This window comes from Chrysochloris asiatica, unplaced genomic scaffold (genome assembly GCF_000296735.1).
Source record: "Chrysochloris asiatica unplaced genomic scaffold, ChrAsi1.0 scaffold00105, whole genome shotgun sequence".
Taxonomy (NCBI): domain Eukaryota; kingdom Metazoa; phylum Chordata; class Mammalia; order Afrosoricida; family Chrysochloridae; genus Chrysochloris; species Chrysochloris asiatica.
This window is the reverse complement of record NW_006408623.1, coordinates 3204178-3224301: the sequence shown is the minus strand read 5'-3', so window position 1 is coordinate 3224301 and position 20124 is coordinate 3204178. Positions and strand designations below refer to the sequence as shown.

The following is a 20124-nucleotide window of genomic DNA, read 5'->3' as shown; positions in this document are numbered from 1 at the left end:
GTACCCCTTCCTTACTGATCGGCATGCCGTGCCCCTTCCTTACTGATCAGCATGCCGTACCCCTTCCTTACTGATCGCCATGTTGTACCCCTTCCTTACTGATCGGCATGCCGTACCCCTTCCTTACTGATCAGCATGCCGTACCCTTTCCTTACTGATCAGCATGCCGTACCCTTTCCTTACTGAGGAACAAGGACGTTAGCGACCTGCTGTAGCCGTTACTTAATTGTTTCCTTCAGCTGGAGCTATGCTTTCTGACCCTCTCTTGTTGTAGCTTCCCTCCCCAGTTGTACTTGTCTCTGGGACATTGTACCTTTATTCTCACCCTGACACACCCCTTACTAGTGCAGAGTTAGCAGACAGGACATCATGTGTTGTTGTGTTTCCAGGGTCTGAGCTGGGGGAAAGAATCCACACCTGTTGCAGAACCCCTCTTTGACAGGAGATGTTGTTGGTGTTAGGTGTTGTCAAGTTGGTTCCATCCTGTGTACAACAGAATGACATACAGCCTGGTCCTGGACCATCCTCACTGTCTAATCTTCCTGTAGCGATGTTGTCGTTGTTGTAAAGTGCTGTCCAATCAGTTCCAACTCACAGCCACCCTGTAAAGGGTTTCCAAGGTTGTAAATTTTTGCAGAGCAGACAACCTCAGCTTTCTCCCTAAAGCAACTGGTGGGCTCGAACCATCAACCTGTGGTTAGCAGTCCAGTATTTATCCTACAGCACTACACCAGGACTCCATTCCTATGATGTTGCTGTTGTTATTAAGTGCCGTCGAGTTGGTTCTGACTCATAGCGACCCTGTATAGGATTTCCAAGGTGTGGCTGGTGGGTTTGAACTGCTGACCTTGTGGTTGGCAGTCTAGCGCTTACCTTACAGTGATGAGAATATCTCATCTTTCTCTTGGTGTTCTGTGCTCTGAAGAGGTCACATGGCTATAAGATGAGTGTCTCCACCAATTACTCACCTGGAACCTGGGACAAGTCTGCTCACCTCTCTGGGCTTGGTCCATACAATGGGGAGGATGCCCTGTGCCTGGTTCTCATGTGGATTAAATGGGGCGGAGCCTCAGACTGGCCCCTGGGGAACAGACTGTGGATGCACCGCTTTTCTTCATCATCGTCAAGATGAATTTAAACCAGCTTCATTCTCCTGGGAGCTGTTTGAGTTAGAACATCTGTCCTTGGCTATTGATTACTGAAGGCGATTGTCTATATTTGATATTGCCTTTTAAAGAATTTTTCTTTGTAACCTCTTAGTATCTGCTCTAGTATTGGACACAAAAGCTGGTCTTTATACCCATTACTGTGTTTCCGTCCCTGTATAGAACTCTCTAGTTCTTCAAGTTTTTTCTGGCTTAAATATTCTGTGTTCCTGAATATTATATGCCTAAAATCACCTCTCTGAATTAGATATAAAGATTGTCTTGCAGAAGCAACATGTAAATTTCCACTCCTGACTCTCTCAAAACCCGATTTTAAGAGCGCGTTACAATTTCTCATTGAAGGTCAGACTTTATATCCACATTAAATGCTGTCAAGTGGGTCCTGATTCATGGTGGCCCTGTACAAGGTTCCCGAGAAGCGGCTGGTGAGCTTGAACTACTGACCTTGTGGTTCAAATTGACCTTGCAGTCCAGTGCTTTAACCCACAGTGCCACACCAGGACTCCTTATTATATATGTATACATATAGATAATTATAGAAAATATTAATATTAAAACCTTTGATGTTCTATGATAGTCTCAGCTTTGGGAAATTTAGTTTTTGGAATTTAAAATAAAGCAGCTCTATTTCCTGCTGGCAAGGAATCTGTATATTTAAAAACACATTGTTTTATATAATTGTACTTCTCTGTGCTCTGTACCCATGTATCTCATTAGCATAAAGGTAAGAAATACATCGCTGTGTAGACAAAAATGAAGCTTCCCAGAGTCGGTTTTGGCATTTAACTTCAGAAAGGCAATTCCCTAAATGTTGCCTAATCATCTGGAAGGTCAGACAGGTTCAGATATGCCATCATCATTTCCCTTTCTAATGAAACAGACGGATTTATGCAAAGGGGTCCTGGTGGCACAGGGGGCTTAAGCGCTCGGCTGCTCACTGTAAGGTCATCTGTTCAAACCTGCTAGCTTCTCTATGGGAAACAGACAAAGCATCAGCCCCTATAGTTACCACCTCGGAAGCTCTGGGGCAGTTCTGCCCTGTCCTGTAGGCTTGTGTGGGTCTGTATAGACTGAAGGCAGTGGGTTTGGTTGGACTTGGCTTTGTATTTGCATATTACACCTGCTCCCTCCACCACACAGGGCGCATTTCTTCCTCTTAGATTGTAGCTTAGATGTTGATGATGGTGTGCCGTGGGGTTGGTTGTAACTCATAGTGACCCTGTACTGGGATTCAGAGACCATAAATCTTTACGGGAGCCCAAAGCCTTATCTTTCTCCCGCGGAACAGCTGGTACTTTCGAACTGTTGACCTTGAGGTTCGCAGCCCAATTCGTATCCAGTATGCTACCAGAGCTCCTTGTAGCTTAGATGAGTGCTGCTGAAAACCAAGCAGAGATTTGAATCCTAACACCCAATTCTGGAAGCCGCATAGATGAAAATAATTTGTTTTTTGGGCAAGGAGCACCTAGTCACTTGTGACTTTCTGTCCTAATTGTCCTCAGCGGAAGATGGTTCATGTCAGTTGCATCTTCCACAATTTCGTCCCTCCCTTGTTAAGTCTGAGAAAAGGAATGATCTGCAGTAGATGGCTGCTCACTTGGTGAGAAACACGATGCTCACAAGATGAAAGAGGGCAGAGAGGGTGGGCGGGGACTTCACCAGCAAAACCAATCACCATGAAACAGCAGCATCCGACACACTGAGCTCCTCAGAACCTGCGTGTCCTCGTCTATACCGCATCACGGGATGCATTGTCTACCTGGAAGAGTTTCTCTGAGGATTCCCTGAGAAAACGTAGACCTCAGCACCAGGCCTGGCACACCGAAGGAGCCACTCAGTGCTTGCTCTCTTTCTTGTCTTTGTTCCTTTAAAGAGGTCCATTGAAGCTTGCCCAGTGACGCACTAGAAGGACTCATGAGACTCAGCATAGATCCAGGTCACAGCTAAGACGTGTCGCCAGGAGAGGATGACAGGCAGGCAGCAGGGAAACGGTGTGTGGGCAGAGTCCAGAGGAAGCCAGGTGTACGTGCCTAAGGGTCCTCTCCCAGTGGAGCCACACTGCTGTGTTCGTTGTGTTTTAGATAGGATCCCAACAGCTCCTGGGGAATTCCATGGAATCTCACCAGTGAACTTCCACCTCTCCCACCACCTCCAGGAACACCGGCCAGTCCCCATGCTGTCCTCAAACAAGTGGCTGCTTTGAAGAGGTTTGATCAGTTAATGACATCTTGGTGATGTCACCTCCCACCACGTGCCACCAGCAGTATCAAAGGAGAGCCAGTCTGGGTGGCGCTGTAGGAGAAGCACTGGACTGCTGACCACAAGGTCAGCGGTTCAAACCCACCAGCCGTTCCTCAGAAACCCCATACGGGGTCACTGTGAGTCAGAACCAACTCTGTGGCACTTAACAACAACAACAATTGAGTTTTTTGTGAAAGTTTGCACAACAGATACTAAGTTTTCATTGGACTGTTTCTGTGTGTTCATTTTCCATACTGGACCAGTGTTGTCGTCATTCCCATCCCGGCTCCTGTTTCCATTATTCTGTGTCTCTGACCTTCTCACTTTTGCTTAGAGCAAACTTGACATTTTGTTCTAACTAGATATTATAGGCGTACAAGTTACCTTCAGAAAGTTTGTGGACATTGGAAAGATAATGTAATTTTTTTCCATGAACATTTTCAAGCCACGCACACTTTACATATATAAAGGAGTCCTGGTGGTACTGGGGGCTAAGCATTAATCTGCTAGTCACAAGGTTGGCGGTTCAAACCCATCAGGTGCTCTGCGGGAGAGAGATGAGGCTGTATTCACCCATAATGCTTTGATGCATTATAACAAAATTGAAGAATTCCACCAACTTCTTCAGTCTGAAATTGCTCAAACCTGTAATCAAGATGTATTGATAATTCCTGGTAATTGGAAACAAAGAGGAAGGATCAGTAGTTGGAGAATATCTGGGGCTAGCCCGGGAAGCAGGGCTGCTATGCATTGTTGGAACCAACTCGGTAGCAACGGAGTTCTATCTGTGGAGCCACCCACAGTGCTTTGGGGTGATACATGTTATTATATGAGATACTCGGTTATTTAGCTGAAAGGTGGGGTACCCACTGTTGTGCTCTTTCCTGAACAGTGTGTGCTTTGCCTCCAAACACCTCTACCCACTGATGAAACAGGGGGGACATGGTGACCTTTCATTGGAAAAATTCAGGGCAAGCATCCTGTGCCATTCTTGTCAGTATTCTGAGCGTGTGGTTTTGTGTGTTGAAACTCTGGAGGTCCTGTCACCATAAAGGAATCTGTGGCCCCAGGAAGATGTTCAGCCAGTGACTCCGAGAAAGTGAAGTTTTCTGTGACTTTTCCGATAGTGTTCTGACGTTGACGTTTCTTCTCGGCAGGTACTGTACTGATGATATGCTGCAAAGAGAGATGATGTCCGATCCTTTCCTGGGGAACTACGGGGCCATCATCCTAGACGACATCCATGAAAGAAGCATTGCAACCGACGTGTTACTTGGACTTCTGAAGGATGTTCTGCTGGCACGGCCAGAACTGAAGCTCATCATTAACACCTCACCCCTGCTGACCAGCAAACTCAGCTCGTATTACGGAAACGTGCCTCTCATACAAGTGAGAAACACGCACCCCGTGGAGGTTGTGTACCTCAGTGGGGATCACAAGGACACGTTTGAGTCCATCTTGCGCCTTATCTTTGAAATCCACCACTCCGGTGAGAAGGGCGACCTGGTGGTCTTTCTGGCCTGTGAACAGGTAAGCCTGTCACCTTGTCACCTCACCCAGCTTGAGTGCTAGCTAGCTAACTGGTTCAGTGTCTGTCTCTATCACGCCTTAATTTTTCACATGTTGGAAGAAGCTCAGGTAGGCAGGAGCCTACACAGAGCTCTGCAGAGGGAATAAGGAAGTGTCTCTCAAATCACAGATGGCTCTGAACACAAAGAGTGGGTGGGGCACGTGGAGGAAGTACTAGGAATGACCACCGATGGAAACCAGGTGCTTGCTGCACCATACGCCAAGCTGGCACTAACAGCTGTGAATGGGTGTCTCCGTGGCGAAAGCGGGTGCTGACTCATCATGCTCACGGCATTCACAAGCTTGCTGTGAGAAGGTGGATGCTGACTCAGTACACCCCTGGCTGCCTCAGTTTGCTGTGAGTCGATCCTTCCTGTGAAGGTGGATGCTGACTCACCATACCCCTGGCTGCCTCCCTTATGACTCGGCTCATCATTGGAGATCAGGATAGAATCCTAGTAACTGGCACAGAGCTAAGTAACAGATAATTTCCTACAAATGTCCCGACAATATTCAGTGGGGTGGTTAGGTAGACAGGAAAAAAAAAAAAAATCTCACGTACAGCAGACTCAGAAACTCCTCTCCCTAGGTGTCTTATAAGACAACTGAGAAAACCCTAAATGTGGATTTCTTGACAACCCGTCTTGTAAAGAACTGAAAATAGCTACCTGAACACCATTTCCATTTTGCTTTTTTTTTTGTTTTTTTAAATCACACCTCGTTCTCCACTACCATTGGCTATATCTGAAAACCTCTGACACCCCAATTAAGCTTTTCTTCCTTGAGAGGAACCACTTGGTCTTTATTGCCCTCCCCAATACCCACCCAGAGAGGAGAAGCTCAGCTTTCAGATGATGACCTGGGTCTGCGGTGGGACCAGGGAAAGGATAGAAGCCCAGCTGACATTGCCGAGATCACCTGAGTGGGCCGAGCGAAGACCAGGACCTGAGCTGGACTTGCACCTCTTCCTCAGTGTCCAGCACTTCCTGAGTGCCCTGCTTTCCAGTCAGAGCATAAAGGAGGACTGGCCCTCCCAGCTTCTGGGACATTAGAGGCACTTCTCGTGTAACTTTGATTTGATTGGTTTCCTTCAAGAAAGTCATGTCAAATCTCAAATGTATAATGACTTGTTCTTGTTATGTGCCATCGAGTTGGTTTTGACTCATAGTGGCCCTGTATAGGGTTTCCGAGGAGCAGCTCGTGAGTTTGAACTCCCAACTTTGTGGTTCAAACCGACCTTGTGGTTGAGTGCTTCTCCTACAGCGCCACATCAGGACCCCTGCAGAATATTTATCACTTAGTCCTTCTCTGTGTGTGATTGTTGTTGTTGTTTTGTGCTGCCTAGATAGTTCAGATTCACAACTCTCTATAGGGTTGCTAAGGAGCAGCTAAGGGGTTTGAACTGCAGACTTGCAGGTACGTATGTATAGAGTTTACATAGTCTCTTGACTAGTAAGTGAATGAAATCTTCTACCCATTACAGTGATGGAGTCTCCCTCCTGTCATTTTTGAGTCAATTTCCTGCCTGGAAAAGTCTTGATTAAAGTCATGAAATGATGGAGATGGGAGAAGGATTTATGAAACCAATTGAACTGTTTCTGTGTAACTGGGGAGAGCTTACGGAAGGGAACGTTAGGAGTCTCAACATTTGAAAGTTCAAAGTGCCAGGTGGTGAAAAAGAGGACTTTTCTGCACAAAGAATCAGGTTAAGCGAAAATGCCCAAGTGTGCTTTGAAAAAACAAAGCTCAGTATTGATCATTACTGGTGATTGGAACGCAAAGGTTGTAAACAAAGAGGAAGGATCAGTAGTGGGACAATATGGCCTTGGTGATAGAAATGATGCTGGAGATCCCGTGATAGAATTTCTAAGACCAATGATGTATTCATTGCAAACACTTATTTTAAAGGCATTTGAGTTATGGGAGAGAGGGTGGAAACGCTCCATATTAGCAGTCAAAAGAAGTCCAGGGGTCGACTATGGAATGGACCATCAATTGATCATATGCAAGTTAATGCTGAAATGGAAGAATATTAAAACAAGTTCACGAGAGCCAAAATATGACCCTGAACATATCCCACCTGAATTTAGAAATCATCTCGAGAACACATTTGCTGCAGTAGACACTATTGACCCAAAACTAGAAGAGTTATGGGCTGACATCACTCACATCATATAGGAAGAAAGCAAAAGGTCATTAAGAAGATAAGCAAGAAGGAAAAAACAAAAATGGATGTCAGAAGAGACTCTGAAACTTGCTCTCTAGCATAGAGATGCTAAAGCAAATAGAAGACATGAGGAGATAAAGGAGCTGAACAGAAAAGTTCAAAGGGCAGCTTGAGAAGAAAAGTCAAGTATTATAATGAAATGTGCAAAGACCTGGAGTTAGAAAACCGAAAGGGAAGAACACACTCAGCATTTCTCAAGCTGAAAGAACTGAAGAAAAAATTCAAGCCTTGACTGACAATACTGAAGGATTCTCTGGGCAAAATATTGAAGGATAAAGAAAACATCTTAAAGATGGAAGGAATACAGAGTCACTGTACCACAAAGATGGTCACTGTTCAACCATTTTAAGATGTAGCATATCATCCAGAGCCAATGGTATTGAAGAAAGAAGTCCAAAGTACAATTAAGGCATTGGCAAAAAAAAAAAAAAAAAAGCTCTGGGAGTTGATGGGATATAAACTGAAATCATTCAACAAACTGATGCAGCAGTGGAGGTATTCACTCATCTATGCCAAGAAATTTGGAAGACAACTACCTGGCCAGCTGATTGGAAGAGATCCGTATTTGTGCCTATTTCAAAGAGAGATGACCCAACGGAATGCAGAAATCATTGGGCAATATCATTAATATCACATACAAGTAAAAGTTTGCTACTATTTGTTGTTGTTATGTGCCGTGGTGTTGGTTCCGACTCATAGCAACCCTACACAGGGTTTCCGAGGCTGTAAATCTTTACAGGAGCAGAAAGCCTCATCTTTCTCCCGCGGAACCGCTGGTACTATAGATAACTCAAAAATGGCAGCAACAGTACAGTGATGGGGAACTGCCCAACTGGATTCAGACGAGGATGTGGAGTGAGGGATATCACTGCTGATGTCAGATGGACCTTGGCTGAAAGCAGAGAATGCCAAAAAAGGTTACATGTACTTTATTGGCTGTGCAAAGGCTATTATCGACTGTATGGATCTTGACAAGCTATGGAAAACATTGCGAAGAATGAGTATTCCAGAACACTTGATTGTGCCTAAGAACCTGTACCTAGACCAAGAGACAGTTGTTTGAACAGAACAAGGGGACACTGAATGGCTTAAAATCAGGGTTGTATTCTTTTTATTAAAGGAGGACACATTAACAACCTGTGATAATCCAGATGATACAACCTTGCTTGCTGAAAGTGAAGAGGACTTAAACTATTTACTGATGAAGATCAAAGTCCATAGCCTTCAGTATGGGTTGCACCTGAGTGTAAAGAAACCAAAAATCCTCACCCTGGACCAATAAATAACATCATGATCAATGGAGAAAAGATTGAAGTTGTGAGAGATTTCATTTTACTTGGATCCTTCTGTCAACACTTGGGGGGAATCAAAAGACATATTGCATTAAGCAGAGCTCTTGCAGAAGACCTCTTTGAAGTGTTGAAGAGCAAAGCTGTCCACTTGAGGACTTAGGTGCGCCTGAACCAAGCCAGGGTGTTTTCAGTAACCTCGTAGTCATGTGAAAGTTGGTCAGTGAATAAGGAAGACTAGAAGAATTGATGTATTTGAGTTGTGATGTTAGAGAAGAATATTAAAAGTCCCACGGACTGCCAGAACAAACAGATCTGTGTTGGAAGAAGTACAACCAGAATGTTCCTTAGAATCCAGGATGGCCAGACTTCATCTCTCATACTTTGGATGTATTATCAAGAAGGACCAGTCCCAAGAGAAAGACATCGTGCTTGGTAGAAGGGGAAGGTCAGGGTAAAAGAGAAAGACCCCCAGAGATATATGGATTGGCACAGTGGCAGCAGCAGTGGGTTCAAGCAAAACAATTGTGTGGATGGTTGGTACAGGATCGGAACCAACTCAGTGGCACCTAACAACAACAACACCAACAACATCAGGATTGCCATTAAGATAGATCCGCTCATAAGGTCTTGGAATTTGTCTTGTGAGAGCCTTGTCTTGCTCTGGAATCCATGCTCACTCACAGCCACTGAGCACGTTCTCTCTCATGCTGTATGAAATGTTCTTGATTTCTTTATAAAACTTGTAAAACCTTCCATACCACTCAAATAGCATAGGACAGCAAACCCAAGCTGTCTAATGGGACTCCACCCATTGCCACTTTTTAATGGTGGGAAATAGAGTGTAAAACGGGGACATCTTTTCTGTCCTTTTGGTTTGGTGAGCTAGTTTGGGGTGGGTTAACGTGCAGAGTGGAGCTCTCACTCTCTGTCTCCCTCCTTCCCTGTCCCTCTCCGTCTCTTGCTCAGGTGCTCAGCTCTCACCCAGGTGAGCTCATCCCTGGGGCCCACAAGCTGCTCTGTATCTTGGTGTGGAGTGGAGCCTTTGAGCTCTAATGTTCACAATGCACTGTGTTTGATCACTTCACTGTTTGTCAACCTGAAAACAAAATGTGAAGTCAGTTCAGTAGGATTTGTGCTAATGTCTAGTCCCATCAGTCTCAGACACTCTAAGTTTTCCCCACTGTGTCTTTGTTGTGGAGGTCTTCCTAGGGAATGTTCCGTGCACTGGTGGGCCTTCTTTCATCTTTCTTGGTACTGCATCCCTCCCTTCACTATGTCTGACTGAGTTTTCCATACTCTTATTGGAAGGAGAAGTGACCTCGAGAAATGGAAGACTGAACAACGCTAGTGGCCATGGGACATCCTTTTTTTTCTACCTACGTGTTTTCTGTTTTAGAAATCTAAACAGGGATTCTTGCACGTGGTAGTCTGTTAGGCCCTTAAGAAGGTAAACCTTTTGACGTGGATTAAAAAGGAGCAAGAGTCACATGAAATAACATTGACTTCATAGAAGGTGCCCAAAATTATGATTTGAGAAATAGTCTCTTTTGAACATTTTTATACCAATGATTTGATTACTTCTGTGTAAGTGTTCTTGGTTTTTGTTTGCCCTTGCAAATGTTCTGATTTCCTTTTATCAGTGTATTTGACTGGGAAGCACCGAAAGAGGGTGTTTCTAAATGTCTGCATCATGCAGCGATGTAAAAATGTAAACAGCAGTTGAGTATTTACCTGCATGGCCTTCCTACTATTTTAAAAAGCTGACGGGGCCCAGAAGGAGACCCTGACGATGGAATATGAGGCATGTGAGCTTTTGTAGGAAATTCAGCAGTTGGATGATGAAGATTTTGTTTCTGTAACCCTTAAAGCAGAGTGAGGGGTTGTCAGTGCTACGGGAATACCTTTTGTGTACCTGTCATTGTCACTGGGGAGTTCTGGGGTGGTACGATAGGATAACCACAGGCCAGCCGGTCAAACCCACCAGCTGCTGCTCAGGAACCGACTACATAGCACTTAACAGCAGCAACATTATTAATGGACATGAGAATTTACAGTAAGCTAGAAAAATAGCAATATAGATGCATAATGGTAGAGATAGCCCATTTCAGAAGAGGACACACGCTTTGGACAGAAAGCAATGAAATTGCTTATAAATTTTATGTAATGTCCCCAAAGCAGCGCTCTTGCCCAGTGACACCTTTCCCGTGACTGGTGTGACACGTTAATCCCGGCAGGCTTCTCTCTCCAGCACACATGATGCATGGATTCCCTGAGGTCAGCTTTAACTCAGACTTGTGAACAGCATGAAGTGGGCTTGCGGTTGCTTGTTTCTCAGCAATGCTGTTCCCTTCTCACTTCAGGATATTGGGAAGGTCTATGAAATTGTCTGTCGCGAGGGCTCTAACTTAAACCCAGATCTTGGAGAACTTCTGGTGGTGCCGTTGTATCCACAAGAGAGATGCACCCTGTTCAAGCCCAACGAGGACACTGAGAAAAGTGGCCAGGTGTCTCAGAGAAGAGTTGTGCTGACCACCAGCTCCGGGGAGTCTCTGATCTGTAGCAACACTGTCCGATTCGTCATCGACGTGGGAGTGGAGAGAAGAAAGGTAACTAGCACCCAGTTGCGAGGTGAGGTCCATGGGAGCTGAGCCTTCTGGGCCCCAAACAGTGAGCGCAGCCAGACCCCCGACTCTTCGGCCTGTGCCACTGCCCTTCCTTAGCGTTCTGACCACCGAGGGCTACACTGACCGAGTCCACTGAAGTGCCAGAGGGGGCGTCTGAGGGAAGGTACCACCCCTAAAGCACTAAAGTCAGTCCTTTTCTCTCATGAAGGCCGTGTGTGCTTCTGTTGTGCACAGAAGAGGGAAGGAACCAACTCAGCGACACTAAACACACACACATACATATATGAGGGGGCTTTTAAAAGTTCTTGGATAAATGGAATTAACTCCATTTTTTCATGAACTTTTTCTAATATGGAGCCCTGGTTATGCTGTGGATTACGCCGTGCTGCTAATTGCAAGGTCAGTGGTTTAAACCCACCAGCACGCAGATAAGGCTAGAGGCACCAGTAACCAGTTAGTCTCAGAAACCCGATGCAGTGGCCTTTCCTGACCTGCAGGGTCACTATGAGTCAGAACTGACTGTGTGTGTACAGATTAAATGAAAAATGAGAAAAAAATGGAATAGGGCAGCTCAAGCTCTGAAAGATCCTGAGAGCTGAGCGGGACCTCCCTGTGTTGAGGCATTTGCCCCTCGGGGAGATGGTGGGTTGTGTAAATCGCCTTGCCCTGCTGTTAACAGGTGAGCCCCACTGTGAGGGAGGTGCCCTATGTGGGCTGGGCTGGCCTGTGTCAGTCACTGCTCAGAGAACAGTGCTGCTGATTCCCTGTGTGGGTCCCACGTTAGCTGTTGGCATGGGCACGCTCAGCACATGCTAAGGAGAGACCCCAGGGTGCGGTGAGTGGAGGAGAGGTTTGAAGAAACAGTGATCCTCCCCTGGGTGGCTCGTGAGTCTGTGGCCACCCCAGTGAGAGCCTGACGATTTCACTGCGACGTCCTGTATTTACTGTTGTTCAGAGCGCATGCAGCCACCACTCCAGGGCTGGTGCCAGCAGCCCGCCGACTCCCCGTGGGCTCGTGTGACGTGTGCAGTCTTTCCACTTCTAGGTGTACAACCCCAGAATCCGAGCCGACTCGCTGGTGACGCAGCCCATCAGCCAGAGCCAAGCAGAGATCCGCAAGCAGATTCTCGGACCCTCGTCTTCAGGTAGCTCGGGGCCCCGCAGGGGATGGCGCGGCCGGCATGAGGGCTCATGAGTGCGTGACGGCCCCCCTTGTCTCTCACAGGCAAGCTCTTCTGTCTGTACTCTGAAGACTTTGCCTCGAGAACCATGAAGCCCCTGCAGCCGGCAGAAATGCAGGAGGCCAGCCTGACCAGCATGGTGCTCTTCATGAAGAGGGTGGACATCGCTGGCCTGGGCCACTGCGACTTCATGAACCAGCCAGGTAGCTCCCGGCAGAGCCAGCTCTCCCCTCGGCAGTGAGGCATGGGGTGCTGGGTTTGTAGGGAAGCTCCGCCCTCCCCCTCGGGTTGTTCCCATTCTGACTCAGAACCACCCCACACCACTCTAGTCCTGATGACAGAGCTGCTGGGTGGATGTGAACTGCCAGCCTTTAGTTAGCAGCCTGGCGCTTAACCATTAAAGCACCAGGACCCATCATCCTTTCTGTTGTTGTAAGGTGCCGTCAAGTCAGTTCTGACTCATAGTGACCCTGTGTAGCGTTTCTGAAACTGTACGTCCTTGTGGGAGCAGAAAGCCTGTTCTTTCTTCCATGGAGTGGCTAGGGGACTCGAACCCCCGACCTTGTGGTTCGCAGCCCAGTGATTCTCCTACAGAGCCACCAGAGCTCGCTTCCTTTCCATTAGAGAAGAAAGTTCCTTAAGAGTAGTTCAGAGGAAAGTCGCAGACGTGTGAGCAAGTGTCCCAAGTGGCAGATGCGAGGGTGAGGGGTGTGTGGCAGTGTCGGGCAGAAGTCAGCAGAGGGGATAGAGGGGTTGTTGGCAGCATTAGCTGTTTCTAGGTGAGCAGGTGGTCCTTCAGGACTCCAGGTACGGCAGTGGTTAAAGCGCTCAGCTGCTCTAAAGGAGAAAGATGTGGCTGTCTACTTCAGTAAAGATTTCCACCCTAGGAAATCCTATAGGTCTTTCTCCTCTGTCCTACAAGGTCACTCTGAGGCGGAATCGGCTAGGCAGCAAAGGGTTTGGTTTTGACTCTATGCATTAATCAGGAGCATTGGTGGCAGAGTGGTTAAGCACTCAGCTGCTAACCAGTAAGTCAGTGGTTCAAACCTGCAGCCACTCCATAGGAGAAAGATGTAGCAGTGTGCTTCTTCTAAGGATTGTTGCTGTTATTGTGAAGTGTTGTCAAGTTGGTTTCCACTCATAGTGACCCTGTATAGTGTCCTGTAAGGAGCAGCTGGTAGATTTGAACCACTGACCCTGCAGTCCGTGCATTATCCTGCAGTGCCACACCAGGACTCCCCATGAGGATTACAGCCAGGAAACTCCATGGGGAAGTTCTACTTTGTTCTTCAGGGTCACTGTAAGTCAGGACCAGCGGGGCAGCAGTGGACTGTCCTTCCTCATGACTCAAACTGTCACCTGTGAAGAGTCACGAGAATTCTACTTCTTTATAAAAGTTAGGTCAGACTTGTCTGTATGGGAGGTACCGTCTGAGGACAGACTTTATCATTACGGAGGGGACTCCTTGTCTGATGGCAGACCCGAGTGGGCCGTGGCTGCTTGCTCACACCGGGAGGGTCCTGTGTCTGATCCAGACCCGAGTGGGCTGGGGCTGCTCCCGTTGCATTGTTAGAAACCACCAGCGTGTGTAGAGGCTGAGGAGAAGAGGACAGGCAGCTAGTCACCATGCGACCGAGCTGCTGCTTTGGCTGTCCTGTCAGCGAGGCTGTCCTGTCAGCTGTTTAACGTCAGCAAACCCACCGCTAAGGGGAAGTACGAAAACCACCCATGCTCCGCTCACTCCTGTCTACTTCAACACCTGCCTGTCCGTGTAGGAACCATATTTTTCAGTGTATACGGACCTATGGTTGTGAAGTGCTGTTGGATCGCTTCCCAGTCTTGTTACATCACCGGATACTGCAGTGGTCTCTGTGAGGCCAGCAAGTCCCACCCAAATGCAGAAGGTGACGCTCAGCATGTGGTAGCATCCTCTTCAGCATTCGGCCACATTACTTCCTAGAAACCAGGGGGTCGCAATGCCCCCGAGAGCCTGTGTGGAGGAGGCCAAGGCTCCAAGCATGGTCCCCAGGAGGCCAGGCACATCATGAAGGCCACGAATGGGTTCTCGAGGCCCTCCCCCACTTCTCCCCGCTGGCCCAGGATCTGGGGAGAGGCGCAAGTCTCCCAGCTCCCAGCTCGCGGTCCTGTTTCCCTTTATGTACTCTTCTGTTCACATAGAATCTGAGTATTGTTGTGGAGTACAATCAAGCCACGTCCAGCTCTCAGCCATAGTACAGGACAGAGCAGAGCTGCCCACAGGGAACATTTGCCTTTTTAAAAAATGTTTAAGTTTTTATTGTGATTTGGGTAAAAGTTTACAGAGTCAGTTGGTTTTCCATTAAACAACTCACACACATGTTGTTCCGTGAAATTGACTGCAGTCCGCACAAGGTAACAGCGCTCTTCCCACTTCCTCCCTGGGTTACTGCTCCCATCCCTCCTCCTTTCCTGCCTTCCCAGCTTTGTTGTTGTTAAGTGCCGTCCGTCAAATCGGTTCCAACTCATAGTGACTCTGTATAGGGTTTCTGAGGAACGGCTAGTGAGTTTGAACCACCGACCTTGCAGTTCAAACCAACCTTGAGATGGAGTCCTTATCCTACGGCGCCACACCAGACCTTCTGAGCTTTAGCCCTGGGCAAATGCTGTCCTTTTGATTTCGTTTGGCTGGTAGTTGTACGGAGTGGGCACCTCACTGGTCTTACTGAATACCTAGTTATTGATCCATGGGGGCAAGTTCCTTTCCAGACCTGAATGGTGACTAAGCCCCATGGCTTTGGGGGTGTTTCTGACAGTAAACCTGGTCTTTTTTATGATTTTGAGTTTTGTTTTACATCTTCTCCCGCTCCGTCCAGCACCTTCTGTTGGGATTCCTTTCAGATGGGTCAGCAGTGGTCACTGGGCACCATCTAGTTCTGATGTCAGGATCATGGAGGCTGAGGTTCGTGTGGTCTCTTTGCACTTTGAATTCTTTTCTCACATCCTTGGTTTTCGTCTTTCCTCGTTGCTTCAGGTGGGGAGAGAGCAGCTGGTTTGGAGATATCTTTTCCAAACTGAGGAAAGGGAGGGGGCTGGGCATTGGCAGAGGCCTGCAGGGCGGACGTAGAAGAGCAGACAGGAACCATCCCTCTGAAGTGTGGTCTAACTCTGCCCCCAGAAAAGTGAGTGCAGCGTCTGACCCCAGTCAAGGAGCTCTGCGTCCTAACTACTCTGTTCTGAGGACATTTTCCAACCTCCACTGTTTTAAAGTGGCAATTTCATATGGTAGTCACTGGACTGCAAAGCACATGGTCCATGGTTTGAGCCCACCAGCTGCTTCATGGGAGAAAGATGAGGCTTCCTGCTCAACCTCGGAAACCCTATACAGGGTCATATGAGTTAGAACTAACTTGATGGTACTTAACAACCACCACCTGGAAAACAGAGGTTTCCTGCCTTCCTAACGAGCCTGTGTAGTGAGCATACTGGTGATAAACCTGGCTGTCTGAATGCAGAGTGCTGAGGAAAGAAATGGTCCAAGAATGTGACAGGAAACAGTGAAATGTGTGTGGGGCACACAGATCCATCGTTTTAATGTAGAAATTCATAGACTGATTAGAACGGTGGTTAGACAGAAAGGGACAGAGGAGGGACATGGAGGAGGGGGTCACACGGTCCCCCAAGCTACAAGATTCTGGCGGCCAGATTCCTCCAGCCATGCCCTCCGACTTGTGAAGTCAAGCACTCTTCTGGTTGCGGTCTTCACTGGGAAGGAGGACTCTGGTGACCTCAAAGTTTCAGAAGGCGTGACCTTTTCCATCAGCCACAGTGCTGCTCCCAAGAAACCCACTAGATTCTTGGAAGCTGCTCATCTGTTCACCCTAGGCATCACACCTGTTAGTTTGCTAAACATCTCTTCACACACGTCACAGGCAAGTCAAGTACATCACAGGCAAAGTCTCCATAACGTCAAGAACGTCACAGGCAAATCGCAACTGACAAGTGGCCGCTGGCAATGTCCACCCAATGTCTCTCCTGTACTGCTTCACTGTGCCACAGAGAGCACAGATGGTGTGGCCACACGCCATCCTGAAATGAACTGGATTCACTCTTAACTCGTGTTGGAAGCAATGGTATACATAGTTGTTGTGAAATACCATTGAGTCTGTTCCGACCCATAGTGTCCTTGTATAGGGTTTTGGAGGAACAGCTAGTGAACTTGAACCACTGACCTCACAGTTCAAACTGACCTTGCAGTCCAGTGTTTTTCCTACAATGCGACACCAGGAGTCACTCTATAAACATATATGGACAAGTAGCTCAGAGCCTCATAGGAAGAGGCCGGATTTATGTGACCGGCAGTCTCCCCCGCCCCCCCCAAACAACTGAGAGTTCAGCAGATCAGCTAACATTCCTTTCACAGAGGCCACAGTGCCAGCCTTACCCAGGTACGTGTTTAGAGGCTGCACAGAATGTTGCTTCCAGTCAGTCCCTGGCGTTACAGATGTCCAACCTACGGACTACTCATCCTGTGTTGTGGTTGCCCTTAAATGCCGTCAAACTGGTTCCGACTCACAGCGACTGCATATAAAGTTTCTGAGGAGCAGGTGGTGGCTTTGAGTCACCATCCTGTGGTTCGCAGTCCAGTGCTGATCATTCCGCCCTCACTGTGACATGTCTGAACTCGCCACAAATTCATCACAGGTGCAGCTGGGGGTGACTAGCAAGGCTCTGGGTCTTTGCCTGCACTAAAGTCAGGCTAAATGAGAACCGAATCCACCTGTGACTTAAGACCCACACAGGCCCGTACGTCGCCCATGCCCCGGGGTCTACCTGGATTAAGATAGGGGTGGTAGTAAAGAAGAGGACAGACACCGCCCATGATGGACGACCTTCTGCACTCAGTGTCCAGAAAAGCAAGCAAAATCGGACAGAGACTTACCAGTACCTTCCGGCTCTGGGTGGGCAGGAAGGTGTGGACGGTGTAAAAGGTCATTCAGCTGGATGGACGACGGTGGACTCTCATGCATTCTGCTTCCTTCACCCGTCCAGTCTGAACTCATGAACTGTCTCTCTGTTGGGGACAGGCGCAGAATCCTCCCCAAGTTGTTGCTGTCACCTTGTGTGCAGCCACTGAACTCAACTCCAGGGCACACATATGAGAAGGTGCCCTTGGGGGACAGGACCTGGTTGTCAAGCCAGATACTAACAGGGACAATTGCCAGCGATCCTGTGGCCTGGGATGCAGCAGCTGTGGTGGCTGAAAAGCAGGGCTTCAGAACCGGGTTGTTCTGTGCCAACGCCCTGCTGAGCAGAGACACCGGATCAGAGTTTGACGAGCGCCCCAGCTGATTCTTGTAGACATGTAGTTATCATAGCACCTGGGGTCTTGGGAAACTGAAGCTCCCGATTCTAGGCTGGGATGGAACTTCTAGCAGGGGTCAGCCCCGAAGGAACCCATTTGGTTCAAAGCCCCCTTCAGCTTCTGGTCACTAAGTTTGCACTGCTCTCCCTGACTTGCCCTGTTGAATCTCAGGTACTTGTTTTCTGTTGCCACGCCATGCAACCCTCCCTTATGGACTGCCTGCTGCCTGTCCTCTCTCCGCTTACCAATGGGACGTGTGGACGCTTTTCTCAAACTCGTCTGTCTGTTTTCTTCCCAGGGGTGCTGGCATCTTAAGGTCTCGTTTTTACTAATAGGGTTGACCCAGGAGCCCCCAAGAAAGAACAAGTAATAGAGCCAGGGCCCAGTCAGAAGACATGAAGCCAACCTCTGTACGGCAGGAATGTTGCTGGGGAGTCGTGAGCTTTGCTCTGTGTTAAGTCTTGATACAGAAATCAGAGGCAGTGGGGAAGGTTCAGTGTATTTTCTCCCAGTTGGAGACTAAACCTGGGCCTGAGTCTTCACACACATCTGGGTCTCTCTCCACCCCTCAGCCTCATGTGTGTCTGTCCAGCATCCATGAGGTAGGTCTCAAGCCACGGCAGCGGAGGCCTCTCGCATTTTCAGTCTTACCAAGTCTCAGTGTGTGCCTGGGTTTGAGTTACAGTTTGCCTGCCATTTAGATGAATGGCTTTAGGTCAAAGCTTGGAAAGCAACTCGGTAGAATTTTCCTGTTGTTCAATTCTGAGTGCAGAAAGGCTAGGCTGCTTCTTGGAGCCCTCGTTTCTACCTCTCTTGCCCACCACACACACACACACACAGGATTTAGGGGCTCCCAGGAGCCCCTGGCTTCAGGGGTGGGGCAGGACAGTGCTACATACTCCACAAGTGGCTCCGTGTCCTTGAGTCACCTGTCATATGTCAGATAGGTGAAAACCATGTGTCTGTTTTCATATAGCTCTTCTTCAAGGACAAGGAGAAGGCCTGGCTTGGAATGACTAGTGGAGATTAAGCATCTCCATGGAGGCTTCAGAACGCCTGTCTCTGTACATCCCATCTTTCCATGAACTTTTAGAAGCCCCTGGCTTTTATGAACATCACCCATGATCGATATTGTAAATATTTGAAAGCTAAATGAAGAGACGGAGAAAACCAACTCACCACCACCTTATTTGCCCTGGCAAACAATTCTGAATGCCCTTGTGTGCGTCCTTTTCTCCTGATTAAATTTTTCTGTATCATGGGGCGTGTTCCCCTGCCTCATCGTCTGATTGGATGATAGACATTGTACACTTTACTGGGTGCTGGATGTTTTTGTAGTCCTTTAGATTCTTAGTGTGATACTGTGGATGAGGCACTGGACCGCAAGATCGGTCTGAAGCACAAGGTCAGCGGTTTGAATTCACCAGCCGCTCCCTGGAAACCCTATACTGGGTCACCGTGCGTAAGAACCGAATTGTAGGCATTTAACAGCAACAACTTACTCTTGAGCCTCGTCCTGGAATGCAGTTCCACTTAGCAGCTATGACGCTGGCTGACATTTCACATTCACAGTAGTAAAAAGTGTGCCCGACTAGACCTCCTGGTGTGGCCCTGTAGGGTAATGCATTGGACTGCAAAGTCAGTTGGAACAGCTACGTCGGCAGTTCAAACCCAGCAGCTACTCCATGGAAACCTCATACACGGTTGCTGAGTCGGAACCAATTCTATGGCCCCTAACATTTTCTCACTGATGTTGAGGAGCTGGCAGTCAATGCTAGGGTGCCAGGTGATGAAGGCTGGCTGTTGACGGTAAGGGTGTCAGCTCGGCTGGGCCGTGACTCCATGGTTTGGTAGTTAGGTAGTGATAGGGCTCTCCTCCAGTTGGTGTGGTTGTCCTCCATTTTCAAATAATTTGGGCTTTTGAATACTCACTTAGCCTTTGGAACCTAACCACCTCAGGACTTGCTCTGAAGGTTTATTAGTAGGAGTGGAGCAGTGCTGGGGGAGTGGGTACCCGCTGTGTTTTCTTGTGGCCCCGTGAACCACGAGGTCTCCATGCTTCCAGCCCTGTGGGAGCCGTAGGCTTGTGGTTTCCACCCTGTCACGTGGCTCCTTCTAACCCTCAAGCTGCCCAAGGGGACTCGCAGATCTCCCCAGCACTGTGTGTGGCCACCTCCATCTTCCTGGGCCTGCAGTGTCTTCCTTGCTCGAGGAATCTGGCAGGTAAGCACTGGTTTCCTCTCTGCCAGCACCAGAAAGCCTAATGCAGGCTCTGGAGGACTTGGACTACCTGGCAGCGCTGGACAATGACGGGAACCTCTCCGAGTTTGGGATCATCATGTCCGAGTTCCCTCTGGACCCGCAGCTCTCCAAGGCCATCCTGGCATCCTGTGAATTTGACTGTGTCGACGAGATGCTGACCATCGCTGCAATGCTGACAGGTATTCCTGGGAGGTGGGGCTCTTGTTTTATACTCGGCACCT

The 20124-nt window shown here is 48.2% G+C and overlaps 1 protein-coding gene across 1 annotated transcript in view; it reads left to right on the top strand.

Moving 5' to 3' along the window:
* DHX32 (DEAH (Asp-Glu-Ala-His) box polypeptide 32) overlaps positions 1-20124 on the top strand; it is a 43845-nt gene that overhangs the window by 19305 nt on the left and 4416 nt on the right. Inside the window, exons 3-7 of the mRNA XM_006867435.1 lie at positions 4565-4937; positions 10856-11101; positions 12165-12264; positions 12345-12503; positions 19891-20082. Of these exons, the coding sequence (XP_006867497.1) occupies positions 4565-4937; positions 10856-11101; positions 12165-12264; positions 12345-12503; positions 19891-20082 (1070 nt within the window). The remainder of the gene's footprint in view (positions 1-4564; positions 4938-10855; positions 11102-12164; positions 12265-12344; positions 12504-19890; positions 20083-20124) is intronic.